Source organism: Stenella coeruleoalba (genome assembly GCF_951394435.1).
Source record: "Stenella coeruleoalba genome assembly, chromosome: 7".
Taxonomy (NCBI): Eukaryota; Metazoa; Chordata; class Mammalia; order Artiodactyla; family Delphinidae; genus Stenella; species Stenella coeruleoalba.
Window position 1 is genome coordinate 32,047,242 of NC_137153.1, and position 18,894 is coordinate 32,066,135.

General features: G+C 38.7%; 1 protein-coding gene across 2 annotated transcripts in view; it reads left to right on the forward strand.

The window, feature by feature from the left end:
• The first annotated feature begins 4,693 nt into the window (after positions 1 to 4,693).
• MFSD14B (major facilitator superfamily domain containing 14B) overlaps positions 4,694 to 18,894 on the forward strand; it is an 81,589-nt gene continuing 67,388 nt past the window's right edge. For both annotated transcript variants that reach the window (XM_079925502.1, XM_079925503.1), the window contains exon 1: positions 4,694 to 5,150. In XM_079925502.1, coding sequence (XP_079781628.1) covers positions 5,043 to 5,150 — 108 coding nt within the window. In that variant the 5' untranslated portion in view covers positions 4,694 to 5,042. The remainder of the gene's footprint in view (positions 5,151 to 18,894) is intronic.

An 18,894-nucleotide genomic window follows, 5' to 3' on the forward strand; every position in this document is an offset into this window, starting at 1 on the left:
CTGTTGGTGGGAATGTACATTGATATAGCCACTGTGCAGGACAGTATGGAGGTTCCTTGAAAACCTAAAAATAGAACTACCATACGACCCGGCAATCCCACTACTGGGCATATACCCTGAGAAAACCATAATTCAAAAAGAGTCATGTACCACAATGTTCATTGTAGCTCTATTTACGATAGCCAGGACATGGTAGCAACCTAAGTGTCCACCGGCAGATGAATGGATCAAGATGTGGCACATCTTGTTACAATGGAATATTACTCAGCCATAAAAAGAAACGAAATTGAGTTATTTGTAGTGATGTGGATGGACCTAGAATTTGTTATACATAGTGAAGTAAGTCAGAAAGAGAAAAACAAATACCGTACGCTAACACATTTATATGGAATCTAGAAAAAAAGGTCATGAAGAATCTAGGGGAAGGATGGAAATAAAGACACAAACCTACTAGAGAATGGACTTGAGGACATGGGGAGGGGGAAGGTTAAGCTGAGACAAAGTGAGAGAGTGGCATGGACATAGATACACTACCATATGTAAAACCGATAGCTAGTGGGACGCAGCCGCATAGCACAGGGAGTTCAGCTGGGTGCTTTGCGACCACCTAGAGGGGTGGGATGGTGGGGCAAGGGAGATGCAAGAGGGAAGAGATATGGGGATATATTTATATGCATAGCTGATACACTTTGTTATAAGGCAGAAACTAACACACCCTTGTAAAGCAATTATACTCCAATATAGATGAAAAAAAACACCCCAAGAAACAAAGGTTTGGCCCGTGACTGTCTTCTGGGAGATAACCTCTAAGCCCTTGGAATTTCCCTATAAGCCTGATAATAATGGCTTTGTTTACCTGGGGCCTTGGAGTATGCTAGGAAGCTTATGCTAACAATGTGATTTATGATGGGGTCTTTGGGCCACTTGGTATCAATATCATCTCTGGAGGGGCTGAAGACTGAGTACCTAAGGTCAGTCACTTGGTGCTCCATGCTATGTGACTGACCCCCAATAAACACCTTGGATACCAAGGCTTAGGTAAGCTTCCTGGGCTTCATGCATATTGTCACACATCATTGCTGGGGTAATTAAACGATATCCATAGCCTCCACTCAGAGAAGACAACTGGAAACTTGTTGCATGGTCTCTCCTGGACTCTGCCCTATGTGCCCTTTAACTTTTCTGATTTCAATCTGCATCCTTTCACTGTAATAAACCATACCATGAGTTTAACAGCTTTTCCTTTTCTTAATTAAAATGTTTATTAAATTATTTTTTATTAATTATTGCTCCAGCTTTATTGAGGTATAATCAATAAAAACTGAAAAAATTTATGGTGTTCAGTTGTTTTGATATTCATATAGACTATGAAATAGTCACTCCAACCAAGCTATTAACATATCTATCACTTCACAGTTGCCATTTTCTTTCGTTTTTCTTTTTGTAATGAGAACACTTAGGATCAACCCTCTTAGCAAATTTCAAGAACACAATACAGTACTGATAATGACAGTCACACTGCTGTACATTAGGTCTTCAGAACTTATTTTGCATAACTGAAATTATATACTCATCGACAAACATCTCCCATTTCTCTCTTCCTCAAACCCCTGGAAACCACCATTCTACTCCACTGCTTCTAGGAGTTTGGCTATTTTAGATTCCACATGTAAGTGACATCATGCAATACTTGTCTTTCTGTATTTGGCTTATTTCATTTAGCATAATGTCCTCCAGGCTCATCCATGTTGTCACAAATGGCCATATTTACATCGTTTAAAATGATGAATTATATAATATTGCAATATACATATATATATATCACATTTTCTTTAAACAATCATCTGAAGATAAATATTTATGTTGTTTCCATATCTTGCCAACTGTGAATAATGCTGCAATAAACATGGGAGTGCAGATATCTCTTTGAGATTCTGATTTTATTTCTTCTGGATATATACCCAGAAGTGGGATCGCTGAATCATACGGTAATTTTGTTTTTTTACATTTGGGGAGAAGCTCTATACTGTTTTCCACATTGTCTGTACCAATTTACATTCCCACCAGCAGTGTACACATGTTCACTTTTATCAAAATTCTTGCAACACTTGTTATTTTTTGTCTTTTTTATAACAGCCATTCTAACAGATTTGAGGTGGTATCTCACTGTGGTTTTGATTTGCATTTCCTTGATGATTAGTGAAGTTGAGCATCTTTCATATACCTGTTGGTCATTTGCACGTCTTCTTTTGAGAAATGTCTATTTAGGTCTTTTGCCCATGTGGTTTTCTTGGGGGTTTTTTTTGGGTTTTTTTGCGGTACGCGGGCCTCTCACTGTTGTGGCCTCTCCCTTTGCGGAGCACAGGTTCCGGACGCGCAGGCTCAGTGGCCATGGCTCACGGACCCAGCCACTCCGCGGGACGTGGGATCTTCCCGGACCTGGGCACGAACCCGTGTCCCCTGCATCGGCAGGCGGACTCTCAACCACTGTGCCACCAGGGAAGCCCTTGCCCATGTTTTAATCAGGCTATTTATTTATCTATTTGCTATTAAGTTGCATGAGTTCCATATATATTTTAGATATTAACCCCTTATTGGATATATAATTTGAAAATATTTTCTCCCATTCAGTAGGTTGCTTTTTCATTTTGTTGATTATTTCCTTTGCTGTACAAAAGCTTTATATGCAATCTCACTTGTCTAATTTTGCTTTGTAGCCTGTGCTTTTGGTGTCATATCAAAAAAATATTTGTCCAGTCAGATTTTTTCCCTGTTTTCCTTCAGTAGTTTTAGAGTTTCAGGTCTTATGTTTGAGAATTTCATCCACTTTGAGTGATGTATGGTGTAAGACAAGGGTCCAAGTTCATGGATTGCATATGGATATCCAATTTTCCAAATACCATAACACACGTATCCTTCAGTGAGTGCCATTATTTTCCTAGAGCCTAGGATGTTGAATTAAATTATGTGGAATCCCAGGTCTTTGACATTGATTAGTGCAGAATTAATTAGAAGGTAAGAATAAGGGTCTATTTAATTCCTATGGTATAACTATCAACACAATGCAATAAATAATTCATCTCCTAAAATTTACTTTTATGACTCTGCAAATCAAGGGACCAGACCTCACAGTGCCATCATCAAATATTACTTCCAGTGTTACATTTCTGGCAATGCATTTTAATTGGGATTTTCACAAACTGGTATGTATTTAGAATATAATCAAGAAAGATGACAAGTTCATTTTGGCATTTCAAACAAATGGAATTAGACATGTTTGTACAGATATAGAAGGCAGAACCAGAATCAAAGTATGGATGAAATAGTTTTTGGCTTAATAAAAAGTACATAATTCCAAAATATGATAGCTATCCATAAATGGATTGGGCCTATTTAACATATCCTCTTTTCTGGCTATATTTAAGAATAGGATAGGGGACAACTGGTCTGAGGTATCGTTGGGGGAATTTCCTACTCACAATTCAAGGCTGGTGGCTTCTAAAGTCCTGTCAGTTTCCTAGTGCCGACTAAAAAGCCTTCAGTCAAGGATAAGTAGCAGTAAAGTCCCTGATAGAAGGGGCAGTCTAGGTAGATGACCTGAGCTCAATACAAGAATTTCTATGTTCTTTCAGGAAAAACTGATTTTGGACATCAATATGCTTTGGGAAGCAATGTCTGATCAGTGAGTGTAAATGAAGCTATAACTCAGTACACCAAGTGCTATGGACTCAAGCCCTGGAAGGGACCTAAGCCAATGGATACACAATAGCAAATCAAACAAAAATCTTTAGGATTGTACAAGACCCATTTAAAACAACAACAATAATACAAGATGCAAATCAATAGTGAAATGACTGGACTTACTCCATTCTTCAGTTAAGTCCACCTGGGTCTCTTTAATAAGGAGGAAGACATAAGTTCTTCAGAGTTTCAGTGTTTGTCTTCTTTCAAATAGGCATCGAATTCTCAAACACCTAATAAAAAATATTCTGACTATATTTGTTCCCCAAATTCGTGGAGCAGGTCCTATCTATCACATTAACTCTTTAACTAGCCAAGCCACTTTACTTTTGGAGCTTAGGTTGGCATCTGCAAAGTAGGAATATCTCACAAGGTCCTTTCCAGCCAGTAATCATAACATTTATAGAGCCACAATTAGTGTTAGCTGATTTCTGTACATCAGCACTTTACCCAAACATGATCTGAGACTTTGAGTAATCAGTTCATATACACCATGTTGGTACCATCAAGTAGCTCTGGATTGGAACAGGAATCTGTATGTTTCCTAAGACTGTCCTTCCCATGAATCCCACAGCCCAGGTAAGCTCTCTGTCAGCTTCTTTATAGACTTTGAAGAGGAACAGAATATCGTAGTTATAGCATACGGCACTTCCCCGGTTCGGGATTCCAGATCCCGGGGCTCTGTATCCGTGTCTGAACGTGCCCATCCATATACTTGTTGGCGGCACCAAACCAAGACCAGAAGTGCAGTCACTAACAAAACCCCCTGCACCTGACACCCTCAGCTCGCCAGGTCCGGTTCTGTCTCAGGAAAAAGAAACTACTCTTGGGGGCCTTGGGAGATGACGCATTTCCGGCGTGCTGCGGAGTCCTGACGCCAAGGAGGCCCGGAAACGTGGAGGCGGGGCCTGAGGTGGGCGGGCGCTGCTGAGGCTTTGGGCGCAGGCGACGAACTTGTGGCGGGAGCTGAGATCCGGGGCGGGGCTTCCTGCCCCTCGCCGGCTTGTGGGGAAGCGGAGCGGGGCTATCTCGGCCGCTGGAGACGCTGTTGGCAGCTCTCTGAGTTGAGTTCTGTTCGTGGCTGTGGCTTGTGCCCGCTTTTAGCTGCTCTTCTCGCCTCGTTTCTCTTGCTGCTCCGGCCTCGGCAGCGCTCACAGCCCTCGGAGTCGCCACTGGCGCCGCCGCCTGAACCGCAGGCCGCTTTGGGCCGCGGAGCCCATGAGAGCGCGGGCCCCGCCGCCGCATTTGCGGCGTAGCTGTAGTCCCGGAACACCCCTAGCCGGCGCGGGCATGGCAGCGGCATGAACGCGGAATCTCCACTGGAGAGGGAGGAGAAGGCGGCGTCGGAGCCCGAGGCGGGAGCCATGGTGGAGAAGCGCGGGAGCGCGCGGGCCGCGAGTGGCAGCTCGGTGAGCGCGGGCTCGGAGTTCGGACGCTTTACTCAGCCCGAAGCCCCAAGCCAGGGGAGGTTGGGCGGCGTCGCGGCCGGAGTCCGGGGACGCCTGATGCGGGGCTGGGGCCTGGGTTGCCTGGGGATGAGGATATACTGATCCTCCGCGTCGGCTCGAGGGGCTCTGGCTGTCGGAAAGCCTGTCCTTTTCCGTGTCAGCCAGCCGAATTCATCACTGCTAGGCTTTCCTAGCACTGCTCATCGCTAGACAAAAATGTAGGCGACTTGGTTATTGATTCAAAAGACACCCGACGTGGGACCGTGAATATAAGTAATTTGGTTGTTTCAGAGTTCTCCATACACGTGACAGTGGATACTATTTTCATGGTGCACTTTCTGGCTTGAGCCTACTTAGAAGATGTATGGAGAACCTTTAGAACCGGCATTGGGCCCTGGACCGGGAAGCTGGCGGTGGAGGCTGGGCAGCGCCTTCCTGTTCCTTCATGGTTCTCTAGGCGGTCGCAGAAGCGGTTGGTGAGCAGGATTTCAGAGGAAGCTGCCTATCCCAGGGCCCAACTGAGGAGCGTATTCAGGCTAATCTCTTTTAACAGTTTCACATGAGATTCAGATGGCTTCCGAAGCACTAGTTTAATTGGCCTGGATTCAGCAGAACAGGCTGTCAGTGGCGCTTAAGTGTCTGACGTTGGAACTCTAAGCATAGAGTGTCATTTCTCAAAGATATATTTTTTTCTATTTAGGACAGGAAATATAGAAACAGTACAATGAATAGAAACTAATGCCAAGGAGACTTTTCCCAAAGAAAATAGAAATTTTAGGGAAATTAAATTATATGCAGTCGGCTTCAGATTTAATTTGCATTTAAAGAATGCTAAATGATGTTGAAGGCCCCTTCCTGCCCAAGTGTCTTCTTATTTTTGAGAAAAAAAATTAGGAGTTCTTCATTTCGAAGATAAGATTTCTGGAAAGTGGGAAAGTGTTTTTGGTAGGAGGAGGGAAATTCTATAGAATTGGTTTTTCTCGTTTTGTTTTTGATTACATAAAATGTAGACTTATCTTCCTGCTGACTAAGGGAAATGAAACTGCCAGCTCCTCCTCCTGTCTTTGAATTGATAGACCATAATTACCAGTGGCCAAGCTAGTAACCTGAGAGGTAGACTCCATCCTTTCCCATCCCTTCATCCAATAAGTTAGTAAGTCTAGCTAAGTTTACCAGGTAAAGATTTTAGGTTTTTTATCCTTTCTGCATTCCTGTGGTTCAGTTCCTTAGCATTTTTGACCTAGATTTTGACTATCTCTTGAGACCCTTGCTTACTTCATCATCATGCTGCTCTCCATAGTATTGATTAGTGTAATCTAACGTGTAAATATGATCATTACTGCTGTCCTTAAATATTTTCATTGGCTCTCTTTGGCTTATAGGATAAAAAAAATAACCTGGCAGGTTGAAGCATTAAAGCATAGTGATTAGGTGAGCATGCTTGGAATCCCAGTTCCCACTTTTTATTACCTGTATAACTTTGGGCAAGTTATATAACCTCTCCACATTAATGATAGTGTTTACCTCAGAGAATTGTGAGGGTTACTACAACCTGGCACCTGGTAAGTCCTCAATAAATATTAGCTTTTATTGTTATTATTTCTCAATATTTTAAGCATGAATGATTGGTCAGAATGTATGGTGATCCTTGTCTGATAAAAAGCATTCATTTCTCTCCCATTTACTAATCTATAGAGGAACTAGACCCCAACCTAAAAGTTAAAGTTGCTGATTTTATATGCTTAGAACAGGAGTTTTTGAGGAATGTGCACTCAAAGAAACTGAGACAGTTTATTCCCTGATTGCTTTCCCTGTGAGTTGATGCTAATTTAGGCACAAACAGATTCCTGTCCAGTCTTTCCTTACCTCTTAGGGTGTGTCTAGTCAGTATTGATAAATTGCAGTGAATTCTGACAGTGAGTTTTGGTGCTTGCTCTACTTAGATGACTATAGCATGGGTAGGTAGCAGGGTTCAGCCACTGGTGCTTTTTGTAATGTGTGTTGCCTGGGAAAGCAGTGAATGTCTTTAATCATATATGTTCGTGTCATATGCCAGTACCCCCAAATTATACATCTTTCCTGTTTGCAGTTTCTTTCTAGTATTGCTTCCAGGTGCTACATTCTTTGGCCTCCAAGACTTGACTTCATTTTAATGTGTTGGAATTTCCTTATAGCTTGATTCTAGTGTATTCATGGTTTCAGTTTCGATGCCAGAAGCACAAGCAAGACTGCCCACATACAGGAAATCAGCTGAAACTTTTCTACCTTGTTTGGCAAAGAGATGTATTGACCTGAATAATAGAAGGGAATCACATATTTATTCTAAGAGACAATTGCAATCTAGAAAAGGGAGTTTTGTATAGTAAATAAGTTCTTGTTTTATTGTCCTTTCTTTGCCCTATCCCTTCCTAATTGTGCGTGTACATACACCTTGAAATGTTGTGTCAGAATTATTTGCATTATCATTGAATGCATATCCTTTTGGAATCATTTACCTTTGAGCATCTGAAGAGAATTAAGGATTTTCTGCAAAGAAAACACAACTGAGTTTAGCATACTGTGTATTTCAGAATGTTTATTGACTCCAAAAAGCCAGTACTTAGATACCAGTTAAGATCTCTGATGTAGTGCCTCTCAGGATCAATGCCATTCTGGTGACATTTGATGTGTTTTTAGTTGATTTTCCTCAGACCGTTTCAGAGGGGCTCCTGTAAAGACTAATTTTGATTTATAAGGACAAGAATATTATATACTTTATAGGCAAAATGGAAATAGTACTCAAGGGCAGTTTGTTACCCCCAAAAAAAGGCTAAAATGACTAGATATGTTTTGTTTGTAAAGAGGTGAAAGAGGGGACTTCCCTGGCGGTCCAGTGGTTAAGACTCCACGCTTCCACTGCAGCAGGGCACGGGTTCCATCCCTGGTCAGGGAACTAAGATCCCACATCCCATGGGTGGCACGGCCAAAAAAAAAAAAAAAAAAAAGTGAGAGCGGACCTAGGGACATTTTAGGGGAATTTTTTTTTTAATTAGCTTTCAATTCTTAACACTGTTAGGAATCAGTATGATCATTTTAGTAATAAAATAGTACTGGGACATTAGCACAACCAAACTCTGTTAAGTAAATTATAGCAGATAAAAGAAATGAAAAGCATTTGTGAGCGGTTGATCTATCGCAATTCATAAAAGTAAATGCATTGTGCTTTCATAGCAGAAACATTTATATTTCATATTAAGAATTATGCAGATCTCTAGTCAACTTTCAAGCCTTTATCAGAACACAGACGTTGTTGCTGCTGTTATGTTGTTCTTAGGCCTAGTATAGGCAGGATTTTGTAAAACTTGCTTCTTAGGATATCTGAGCATCCTTTCCCACTGGTTTTCTTACTAGATTAAGTCTTTGAAGACAGGAACTACAGCTGTGTATATTTTAATCTAAAATAGTCCTTTAATCTAAAATAGTCTAAAATGAATGTGTGTTAGAGAAGTAAATTAGTCTAGTTTAAACCAGTAATTATGCTTATCAATGAAATTAGCTTGTTGCTTTTATATAAGTTTTGGTTGGACTTATAAAACAGATTGGAGAGTCTGTTTTATTCTCTGAAGAGTTTGTGTAAGATGGTAATACAGTTGTAGAACTTTGTGGTTCTTCAGTTTTTTTGGCTAATGTAGTTCTAGAACAATGTAGATTTTCCGTTTGATTTTCTGTTTCTTTCTGTCAATTTTAGTAAGTTGTATTTTCCTAGGAATTTGTCCACTTCATCTAAAATTTCAAATTAATTGGCATAAAGTTGTTCCTAACAGCCTCTTAGGCTCTTTTTAATTACTGTAGGATCTTTAGTCTATTTTTTTTTTATTGCTGACATTGGTAATTTTTACCTTATCTTTAAAAAATATTCTTTAGGGTCTTCTGGATAAATATTCACGAATTTTTCAAGTGGCATTAATTTCATGTCTTATTTCTGTATTATATGAACTATATCCAGGAAAATGTTCAGTAGTAATTGTAAAAGTGCACAGCCTTCTCTGCATACCAGGAATATATACTTTTTCCACCGTCAAGAATGATGTTAGCTATACAGGTGAGATAAACATGCTTTATTACACTATGGAAGCGTCTTTTTATTCCTCATTCTCCTTCTTGCTGGTGTTTTCTCTCTCCTTTCCCCCTTCTTTCTCTTTCCTTCCTTCCCTCTCTCCCTCTTTCTAGTGTAGTGTCTCATAGAACCTTCACAAGTGGTTTATGAAATCTGAGATGTGCCCTGGGGAAAGAGGTTGTGGCGTAGCAAGGGCATTGTTATATGAAAATTGGAAGAGAAATTTGTCCTTAGTATCTGTAATCAATTATAAAAAATAAGAGTTTTTAACCCTGCAAAAAACATCATATTTGTGAAGTTTGGTCAATTTCCTATCTAGATGCCTGACTTTTTTATATGTAGCTTTGTATTTGCTTGTCTTTTAAAAACAGCTTTATTGAAATGTAATTATAAAAACTATATATGTTTACAGTGTACAGATTTGTGTTTTGACACTTGTGAAATCGTTAACTGCAATCAACATAGTGAACATATCCATCACCCCTAAAAGTTTCCTTGTGCCCATTTGTACATCCTCTGTCCACCTCCACCTTCCCAGGCAAGCATTTATCTACTTTCTGTTACTATATATTAGTTTTAATTATTTTAAGTTTTATATAAATGGGCTCATACAGAATATATTCTTTTTGGTCTGGCTTTTTTCAACTCAGATAAATTATTTTGAGATTTATTCATGTTGTTGTATAAATCAGTAGTGCATTCCTTTTTGTTGCTGAGTAGTGTTCAGTTGTATGGATGTATCAGTTTGTTTATCCATTCATCCCTTGGTGAACATTTGGTTTATCACCAGTTTTTGGCGGTTACAAATAAAGCGGCGATGAGCATTCATGAACCAGTCTTTGTATGGAGTATACTTTATTTTCTTTTAAGTAAATAAGTGGAATGGCTGGATCATATGGTAGGTGTATTGTTTAACTTTTTAAGAAACTGCCCAGCTGTTTTGAAAATTTTTAAATTTTAATTTTGCATTGGCACTAGCACTATGAGAGTTCATCTACATCCTCATCAACACTTGGTCAGTCAATTTTAGCCCTACCTACTAGAAGTAGGTCTGTAGTGGTATCTTACCATGCTTTTGTTTTGCATCTCCCTATGGCTAATTATGTTCAACATCTTTCCGTAAACTTACTTGCCATTTGTATATCCTCTTGGTGAAGTGTCTGTTCACATCTTTTGCCTATTTATTTGTTGTTGTTGGGTCGTTTATTATCTTATAATTGAGTTTTAAGAGTTCTTTATATATTGGGGTTGTAAGTCTTTTATCAGATATATGTTTGCAAATATTTTCTTCTCAGCAGAAGTTTTAATGAAATTTAATTTTATCAATATGCTCTTTAGGGATTGTGTTTTTGGTTTCATATCCAAGAAATCCTAACTCAGTATCACAATAATTTCCTTTTATATTTTTAGAATGTTTTTAAATTTTACAATTAGGTTTATGACCCATTTTGAATTAATTTTTTATATGGTGTACAGTATTAGTGGCAGTTCTTTTTTTGCATATGGTAACGTGAATTGTTGCCTCTTCTGTTGAAAAGACTTATTCACTGAATTGCCTTTGCACCTTTGTCAAAATTCAGTTATCCATGTATGTGTCAGTCTATTCTGGATTCTTTATTTTGTTTCATTGATCTGTTTGTTTATCTTTACATCAGTACCATTCAATCGCTATTACTGGAGATTCATAGTAAGATTTGGAACAAATAGAGTTTGTCCTACAACCTTGTTCTTCTCTTTTAAAACTGTTTTGGCTATTCTGGGTCCTTTGCATTTTAGAATTATAGAATCAGCTTGTCAATTTCTACGAAAAAGCCTGCTGATATTTTCATTGGGCTTTTGTTGATCCAGAAGATCAGTTTAGGAAGAATTGAAAACAGTATAGTCTTCTGATCCATAAATGAGGTATTTCTCCATTTATTTTAGATCTTTAATTTCTTTCAACTGTGCTTTATAAGTTTCAACAGGTCTTTTGTGTCATTTGTCACATTTTCCCTATATCACATGTTTTAGGTGCTGTTGAACATGTAAATGTAATATAAATGTAAATTATTAAGAAATTTTAAATTCACAACTGTTTGTTGCCAATATATAGAAATACAGTTGATTTAAGAAAAAATTTTAATTGTGATATAATATACAAAATTGTAAATTGTAACAAAATTTACAATTTAATTATTTTTATGTGTATAGTTCAGTAGTGTTAAGTATATTCACATTGTTGTGCAACCAATCTCCAGAACTTTTTCATCTTCTAAAACTGAAACTCTATATCCATTAAAGAGCAACTTCCCATTTACTCCAGCTCCTGGTAACCACCATTCTGCCTTCAGTTTCTGAGTATTGACTACTCTAGATACCTCATATAAGTGGAGTCATATACATAATTTGTCATTTTCTGACTGGCTTATTTTACTTAGCATAATGTCCTCAAGACATGTTGTCTTCAAGATTGTTGAAGGCATGTATGGCATGTGTCAGGATTTCCATTTTTTTAAAAAAATAAATTATTTATTTATTTATTTTTGGCTGCGTCGGGTCCTTGTTGCTCCGTGCTTTTGGCTGCGTTGGGTCCTCATTTCTGCTCACGGGCTTTCTTTAGTTGAGGCAAGTGGGGGCTACTCTTCTTTGCGGCGCATGGCTTCTCATTACTGTGACTTCTCTTGTTGCAGAGCACGGGCTCTAGGCACGCGGTATTCAGTAGTTGTGGCACACAAGCTCTAGAGTGCAGACTCAGTAGTTGTGGTGCATGGGCTTAGTTGCTCCGCGGCATGTGGGATCTTCTTGGACCAGGGCTCGAACCCATGTCCCCTGTGTTGGCAGGTGGATTCTTAACCACTGTGCCACCAGGGAAGGCCTTTCCTTCCTTTAAGGCTGAATAATATTCCATTTTCTGTATGTGCCACATTTTCTCTATTTATCTTTTGATGAGCACTTAGGTTGTTTCTATCTTTTGGCTATTGTGAATAATGCCACTGAACATGAATGTACAAATATTGGGTTGACCAAATTGTTAACATATTATGGAAAAACCCGAACAAACTTTTTTGCCAACCCAATATTTCTTTGAGATCCAACTTTCAGTTCTTTTGCATATCTACCCAGAAGTGGAATTGCTAGATCATTGGATAATTCTATTTTTATTTATTTATTTTTTTTTGGCAGTACGCGGGCCTCTCACGGTTGTGGCCTCTCCCGTTGTGGAGCACAGGCTCCGGACGCGCAGGCTCAGCGGCCATGGCTCACGGGCCCAGCCGCTCCGCAGCATGCGGGATCCTCCTGAGCTGGGGCATGAACCCGTGTCCCCTGCATCGGCAGGCGGACTCTCAACCACTGCGCCACCAGGGAAGCCCTATTTTTAATTTTTTAAGGAACCATTATACTGTTTCCCATAGTGGCTGCACCATTTTACATTCCCACCAACAGTGCACAAGGGTTCTAGTTTCTCAGGTGGAGAAACTCCTCATCAACACTTGTCATTTTTTTTCTTTCTTTTTTTTTACAATACAGAATACAGTTAACTTTTATTTTTTTAATATATTTATTTATTTATTTTTTACTGCATTGGGTCTTCGTTGCTGCACATGGGCCTCCTCCACTTGTGGCGAGCAGGGGCTACTCTTCATTGCAGTGTGTGGGCCTCTCACTGCGGTGGCCTCTCCTGTTGCGGAGCACGGGCTCTAGGCACGTGGGCTTCAGTAGTTGTGGTGCATGGGCTTAGTTGCTCCACGGCATGTGGGATCTTCCTGGACCAGAGCTCGAACCCGTGTCCCCTGCATTGGCAGGAGAATTCTTAACCACTGTGCCACCAGGGAAGCCCAACACTTGTCATTTTCTGTTTTGTTTTTGTTGTGGATAGTAGCCATCCTGATGTGTATGAAGTGATATCTCATTTTGATTTTGCATTTTCCTAATGATTAGCATGTTGAACATCTTCTCATATGCTTGTTTGGCCATTTGTATATTTTCATTAGATTTTGAATTGGATTATTTGGATTAACTCCTTATCAGATACATGTTTTGCAGATATTTTCTCCATAGGTTGCCTTCTCACTCTGTTGATTCTGTCCGTTGATGCACAAGTTTTAAATTTTTATAAAGTCCAGTTTATCTATTTTTACTTTTGTTGCCTGTGTGTTTTGGTGTCATTGCCAAGAAATCATTGTCAAATCTAATGTTGTGAAGCTTTTCCCCTATGTTGTCATCTAAGAGTTTTAGAGTTTTAGGTCTTATGTTTAGGTCTATTTTTTTCCCCGCTAATCCCAAACTCCTAATTTATCCCTCCCCATAGGTCTTTGGTTTATTTTAAAAGTTTGTAATTTTGTTGAAGCTCGATATATGTTGTTTCTTTTGTTGCTTGTCATTTTGGAGTCATGTCTGAGAATCCATTACTAAATCTAAGATTTATCTCTGTTTTCTTCTAGGAGTTTTATGGCTTTTAGCTTAGTTCATTCATCTGTTTTGAGTTAATTTTTGTGTGTGGTGTGAGGTAGGGTTCCACCTTCATTCTTTATATGTGGAAATTGAGTTGTCTTAGCATCATTTGTTGGAGAGACTGTTGTTTGCTCATTGATTGAATGGGTTTGGCACTGTTGGCAAAAATCAGTTGGACATAGATATATGGATTTCTTTGTGGGCTTTCAGTTTTATTCAGTTGGTATATATGATAGACTCTCTCTTGCTTCTATGTTGACAAGTCACTGGTGTTTACTGTGTACTGTGATCCTTGAGTTGGGGGTTATGTGGGGGACAAAGGGAGTAGCTTTCAACCTTATCTTTTTCCAGTTGGCAGCAGATGACCTGATTGACAAAAGCCAGATGTCCTAGTTCATCTGGACTTTTCAGGTCATGTTGAGAAAGCAGGTGAAGGGGTTGGTGAAGATTGTCCTTTGCCTAGATACACACTATCCAGGCCAGACTTCTTAGTGTGGGTAAGGGATAGGTGGGTAAGTAAAGGTCTGTGCTTTACTTTGCCTGAGACTCCTATTACCACTTAACTCAGGTTGCTGCAGTCCAGGCTACCTACCATATGTATGTGCTGATTCTATTTGTGGAGAAATTCGGGCTCTCTGAGAAAGGCATTGTAAGTAATACAAGTGGTTAGTAGCACATACTCTGGAGGTATGTGACTCCCTGGATGTAATACCAGCTTTGCCACTTACTAATCACTTGAATCAGGCAAGTACTTAAGCTCTGTGCATCTGAGTTTTGTCATCTATAAAGTGGGGATAATAATAGTTCCTGTGTCAAAAGATTGTAGTGAGGATAAAATGATAGTAATGTGCTTTGATCAGGGCTTGGCATGGTGTCTATTGCTGCTGCTGTAAAAGGATAATTTTTGCCTGTGTGTATCTCAGAATCCTTTGTAATAGACTGTCCCTCACCTGTGTCCTTGTCCTTCAGAGTGTTTATTTCCATATTAAATTTTACATTTCATGAAGTGGGAGCCAGGACAGTTTCTTCTATTGCTGCCATGGTTCCCAGCATCTAGCTGACATATGGTAGAGCTCAACAAATATGTGTTGAATGAATTGATCCCTTGGAGTTTAATTTTTTCTTTTTTTTTTGGGCTGCGCCACATAGCTTGCGGGATCCTAATTCCCAGACCAGGGATTGAACCCGGGCCACAGCAGTGAAAGCGCCAAGTCCTAACCACAGGACCACCAGGGAACGCCCTGGAGTTGAGTATTTTTATTGTTAAAGAATGTTGATAGAAATAGGAATATTTACAAAGACAGTTCTTGGGATCTTAGTTTGCTTTAAGTTGGTTGGTAGTTGATAAATTAAGTTTGAAAACTTGAGTGAGGGAAAAACAGTTCTTTTACAAATATTTAATGAATGCTTGGTCTGTCCTACATGATAGCCATGTCATTTATTCAGCTATTTAATGTGAGACTGACAATTTTTTTTTTTTTTTTTTGCTGTACGCGGGCCTCTCACTGTTGTGGCCTCTCCCGTTGTGGAGCACAGGCTCCAGACGCGCAGGCTTAGCGGCCATGGCTCACGGGTCCAGCCGCTCCGCGGTATGTGGGATCCTCCCGGACCGGAGCACGAACCTGTGTCCCCTGCATCGGCAGGTGAACTCTCAACCACTGCGCCACCAGGAAAGCCCGAGACTGACAATTTTTTTTAAAGTTTTGCGAAAAAGTCATTTCATCTGGAGAAATAAGCAGTAAAATTGTTTTTCTGACTTGCATTCCAATATTATTAGGTAGGAGGAAGAAAAGCAAAGCCTTTAGGTATAGTCATTTATTTGCTTTTTAAAACCATTTGTGTTCTCCTCGTGTTTATATTTAAAAGCTTTCTAGTAAAAAATTTATTTTTGATGGAGCATTTTACTAACCAGGTATATATGATATAAGCAGAAAGTACCATAAGTATGAATTATTAAAATATTGAGGGCTAATAGTGAAACATACTTTTCCTACATGTCTTTTATAGTAAAGCAGAGATGACTGACTGAATCTTGTGGCAGTACTTTCCAACTATGGAGTACCAATTTTCAATTAGAATGTATTTTAAAATAATTTTTTTTCTGTCCAGAAGTATGATGGAGCCAACAGTTTACATAGTTATAGACTTGGTTCCTTAAAATATCAAACTCAAATATTTCATTTTAACGTTGTGCATGACATAATAATGTATTTGATAAAGAGATTTATTATTGTACATAAGAAATCCAGGAATAGTGTGCTGTGCTTAGCAGTTTAATATCACCAAGGACCTGGTGGGCTCATTACATTCATAAGCTTCACTCTTCTCAATATGTTGGCTTTTGGTCTTTAGGATTGATCCCTTGTGGTCTCTTAAGTTCAAGTGCATTTTAACAACCCTGCATTTTTAGTCCTGCCACCCCACATTTACTGTTTTTGACATTCTATTTTACATCTTTTTGTTTTGCGTATCCCTTAACTGCTTATTGCAGATATAGATGATTTTGCTACTTCTTTCTTTACACTTTCCCTACTAGCTTTATACATGGCTGATTTATTACCTTTACTGTATATTTGCCTTTACCAATGAGATTTTTCCTTTTATAATTTTCATGTTTCTAGTTGTGGCCCTTTTCTTTTTTTTTCCTCGTAGAAAAGTTCCTTTTAACATTTCTTGTAAAGTTGGTTTGATGGTGCTGAACTCTTAGCTTGCTTGTCTGTGAAACTTTTGATCTCTCCATCAAATCTGAATGAAATTCTTTGTTGTAGGTTTTCCCCTTTCATCACTTTAAATATCATGTCCCTTCCTTCTGGTCTGCTGAGTTTATGCTGAAAAGTCAGCTGATATTCATGGGAATTCCCTTGAATGTAACTTGTTGCTTTTATTCTCTCTTTATCTTTTATTTTTGCCATTTTAATTACTGTTTATCTTGGTGTGGTTCTCTTTGGGTTGATCCTGTTTGGGATGTCTGTGATTCCTGGACCTGGAGGTCTGTGTTTCCTTTCCCCAGTTAAGGAAATTTTCAGCTATTATGTCTTAAAATATGTTTTCTCTCTCTTCTCCTTCTGGGACCCCTATAATGCAAATGTAGTATGCTTGATGTTGTTCTAAAGGTCTCTTAGGCTGTCCTCCTTTCTTTCTTTTCCTTTTGTCTGTTCTGCTACAGTGATTTCTACTCTGTCTTCCAGCTTGCTGATCCATTCCCTTGTATCATTCAGTTTGTTGTTGATTCCTTCTAGTGTATTTTTCATTTCACTTATTGTATTCTTTGTCTCTGTTTGGTTCTTCTTTATATTTGCTTGTTATATGTATTATATACGCACAAAAGTTTAACTCTTTGTTAAACACGAGTTTTTAACTGTAATAGAGTCCAACATAACTTTTTCTTGCATGGATGGTGACAATAGTGTTGTGTATACAAACTCATCATGAAACTAAGGGACCTAATTTTGGGGTCTGTGATCTGTTTTGAGTTGCTTGTTTTTTAGTGTAGCAATATATACATAACATAAAATTTATCATCTTAGTCATTTTTAAGTTCATAGTTCAGTGGCATTTAAGTATATTAAAGTTGTTGTGCAACCATTACCATTGTCCATCTCCAGAACTTATTCATTATCCCAAACTGAATTCGGTACCCGTTAAACTATAACTCCCCAATTCCCTCTCCTCCCAGCCCCTGGCAACCACCATCTACAATCTATCTCTATGAGTCTGACTACTCTAGGTACCTCGTATAAATTGAATTATACAGCAACTGTCCTTTTATGACTGGCTTATTTCACTTAGCATATTGTCTTCAAGGTTTATCCGTGTTGTAACATGTCAGAATGTCCTGTCTTTTGTACTGCTGAAAACTATTCCCTTGCATGCATATACCATATTTTGTTCATACATTCTCCACCAATGGACACTTGGGTGGCTTCTACCTTTTGGCTGTTGTGAATAATGCTGCTGTGAACGTGGGTGTAGATACCTCTTGGAGACCCTGCATTCAATTCTTTTGGCTATATACCCAAAAGCAGAATTGCTGGACCTCTAGGTAATTCTATTTTTAATTTTTTTTTAGGAACCCCATACTGTTTTTCACAGTGGTTGTAGCATATTACATTCCCATTAACGGTGCACCAGGGTTCCAGTTTCTCTAAATCTTTGTTAACACTTGTTTTTTCTGATTTTAATTTTTTTTTTTAGTCATGGCCATCCTAATGAGCACAGGTAATATCTCATTTTGCTTTTGATTTTCATTCCCCTAATGCTTAGTGATGTTCAGTGTCTTTTCATGTATTTATTTGTTCTTTGCCCAATTTTTTTTTTGTCCTTGAGTTGTAGGACTTTTAAAAAATATACTCTGTATGTTAATTTCTTATCAGATATGTGATTTGCAAATGTTTTCTTCTATTCGTTGTCTTTTTACTCTGTTGGTAATGTCCTTTAATGCACAAAAGCTTTCTATTTTGATCAAGTCCAATTTATTTTTTTATTTTGTTGCTTTTTCTTTTGGTGTTATATCCAAGAAATCGTTGCCAAGTCCAGTGTCATGAAGCTTTTCCCCTATGTTGTCATCTAAGAGTTTTATAGTTTTAGCTCTTATGTTCAGGGCTTTAATCCATTCTGAGTTAATTTTTTGTGCATGATGTAAGGTAGAAAAGGTCTACATGTGAATATCCAACTTCCCCAGCACGTTTGTTGAAGAGACTGTCCTTTCTTCATTAAATGGCCTTAGCACCCTTGTTGCAAATGATTTGACCATTATGCAAGTGTTCATTTCTGGATTCTATTATACTCCTTAGGTCTATATGTCTGTCTTTATGCCAGTACCACACTGTTTTGATTAGCTTTGTACTATGTTTTGAAATCAGGAAGTGTGAGAACTACAGTTTTGTTCTTCTTTTTCAAGATTGTTTTGGCTATTCAGGATTCCTTGAGATTCCATGTAAGATCATGATATCCTCAAACAAATAATTTTACTTCTTCCTTTCCAGTTTGGATGTCTTTTATTTCTTTTTTTCCCTAATTAGTCTGGCTAGAACTTCCACTACTGTGTTGAATAGAAACTGAAAGCGGGCATCTTTTTCTTCTTCCTGGTCTTAGAGGAAAAGTTTTTTCAGCCATTGACTATTTTGACATTAGGTGTGGATTTTTCATATGTGGCCTTTATATTGAGATAAGATAATT